We start from the raw sequence: 720 nt of genomic DNA, 5'->3' as shown, positions 1-720 counted from the left end.
TGGCCACTTTGGGAGCAACTGTTTGCTACCCCGTTCAATCAGTAATAATTGCAAAGGTAAGCTCTTTTTAAGTGATAGCTTCATTTCAGTATTTGTTTAAATTCTCAGTGTGACAATATTTAAATGTCACATAGTACCTGTAACATTTAATTTTCAGGGAAATATAGTTGGTATTAACTCTGGTGGCAACTCTGTTGGCAAAATGACATTAGCATCTCAGCTTGTTAATGCCATTGTTAATTACATGATTATCACAAATAAATAGGATTAGTTTGTTAAAATATAATTCAACAATATAAATGATGATTTGAGGATTAATGTACATGTGGCACTTCAGATCAGTGTGTAAAGAAAAGGTGGACTATTCAAGAAACGTGTTGGAATAATTGACATTTCAGAAAAATACTTTGACCTTTACCAAATATCATGCAAAAATATTGCAGGTGAAATAAAAATATAATGAGAAAATATAATGCTATAAAATATTAGAAGAGCAGAAAGGTATTTTTGTATAATCTTGAGATAGGAAAGGCCTTCTTAAAACACAGCCAGAAGCCATCAAAGATAAAAAATAATGTATTTTGCTACATCAGAGTCATACATTTCTGTTGATCACAGTATACCATGTACAAAGTTAAAGGATAAATGAAAAACTGGGAAAGTTATTTGCACATATATAATACAGGACTAAATAATATCCTTCAATATATTAAAAGCTTC

The 720-nt window shown here is 30.1% G+C and overlaps 1 protein-coding gene across 1 annotated transcript in view; it reads left to right on the top strand.

The window, feature by feature from the left end:
* Positions 1 to 720, top strand: part of APOOL (apolipoprotein O-like) — a gene marked incomplete at its 5' end in the record, with an annotated part of 15548 nt that overhangs the window by 476 nt on the left and 14352 nt on the right. The window contains 1 exon segment of the mRNA XM_010856397.1: positions 1 to 56. Coding sequence (XP_010854699.1) covers positions 1 to 56 — 56 coding nt within the window.

This window comes from Bison bison, unplaced genomic scaffold (assembly GCF_000754665.1).
Source record: "Bison bison bison isolate TAMUID 2011002044 unplaced genomic scaffold, Bison_UMD1.0 scf7180017854271, whole genome shotgun sequence".
Classification (NCBI taxonomy): domain Eukaryota; kingdom Metazoa; phylum Chordata; class Mammalia; order Artiodactyla; family Bovidae; genus Bison; species Bison bison.
The sequence above is the reverse complement of the archived record's forward strand: the minus strand, read 5'-3'. Positions and strand labels throughout refer to the sequence as shown.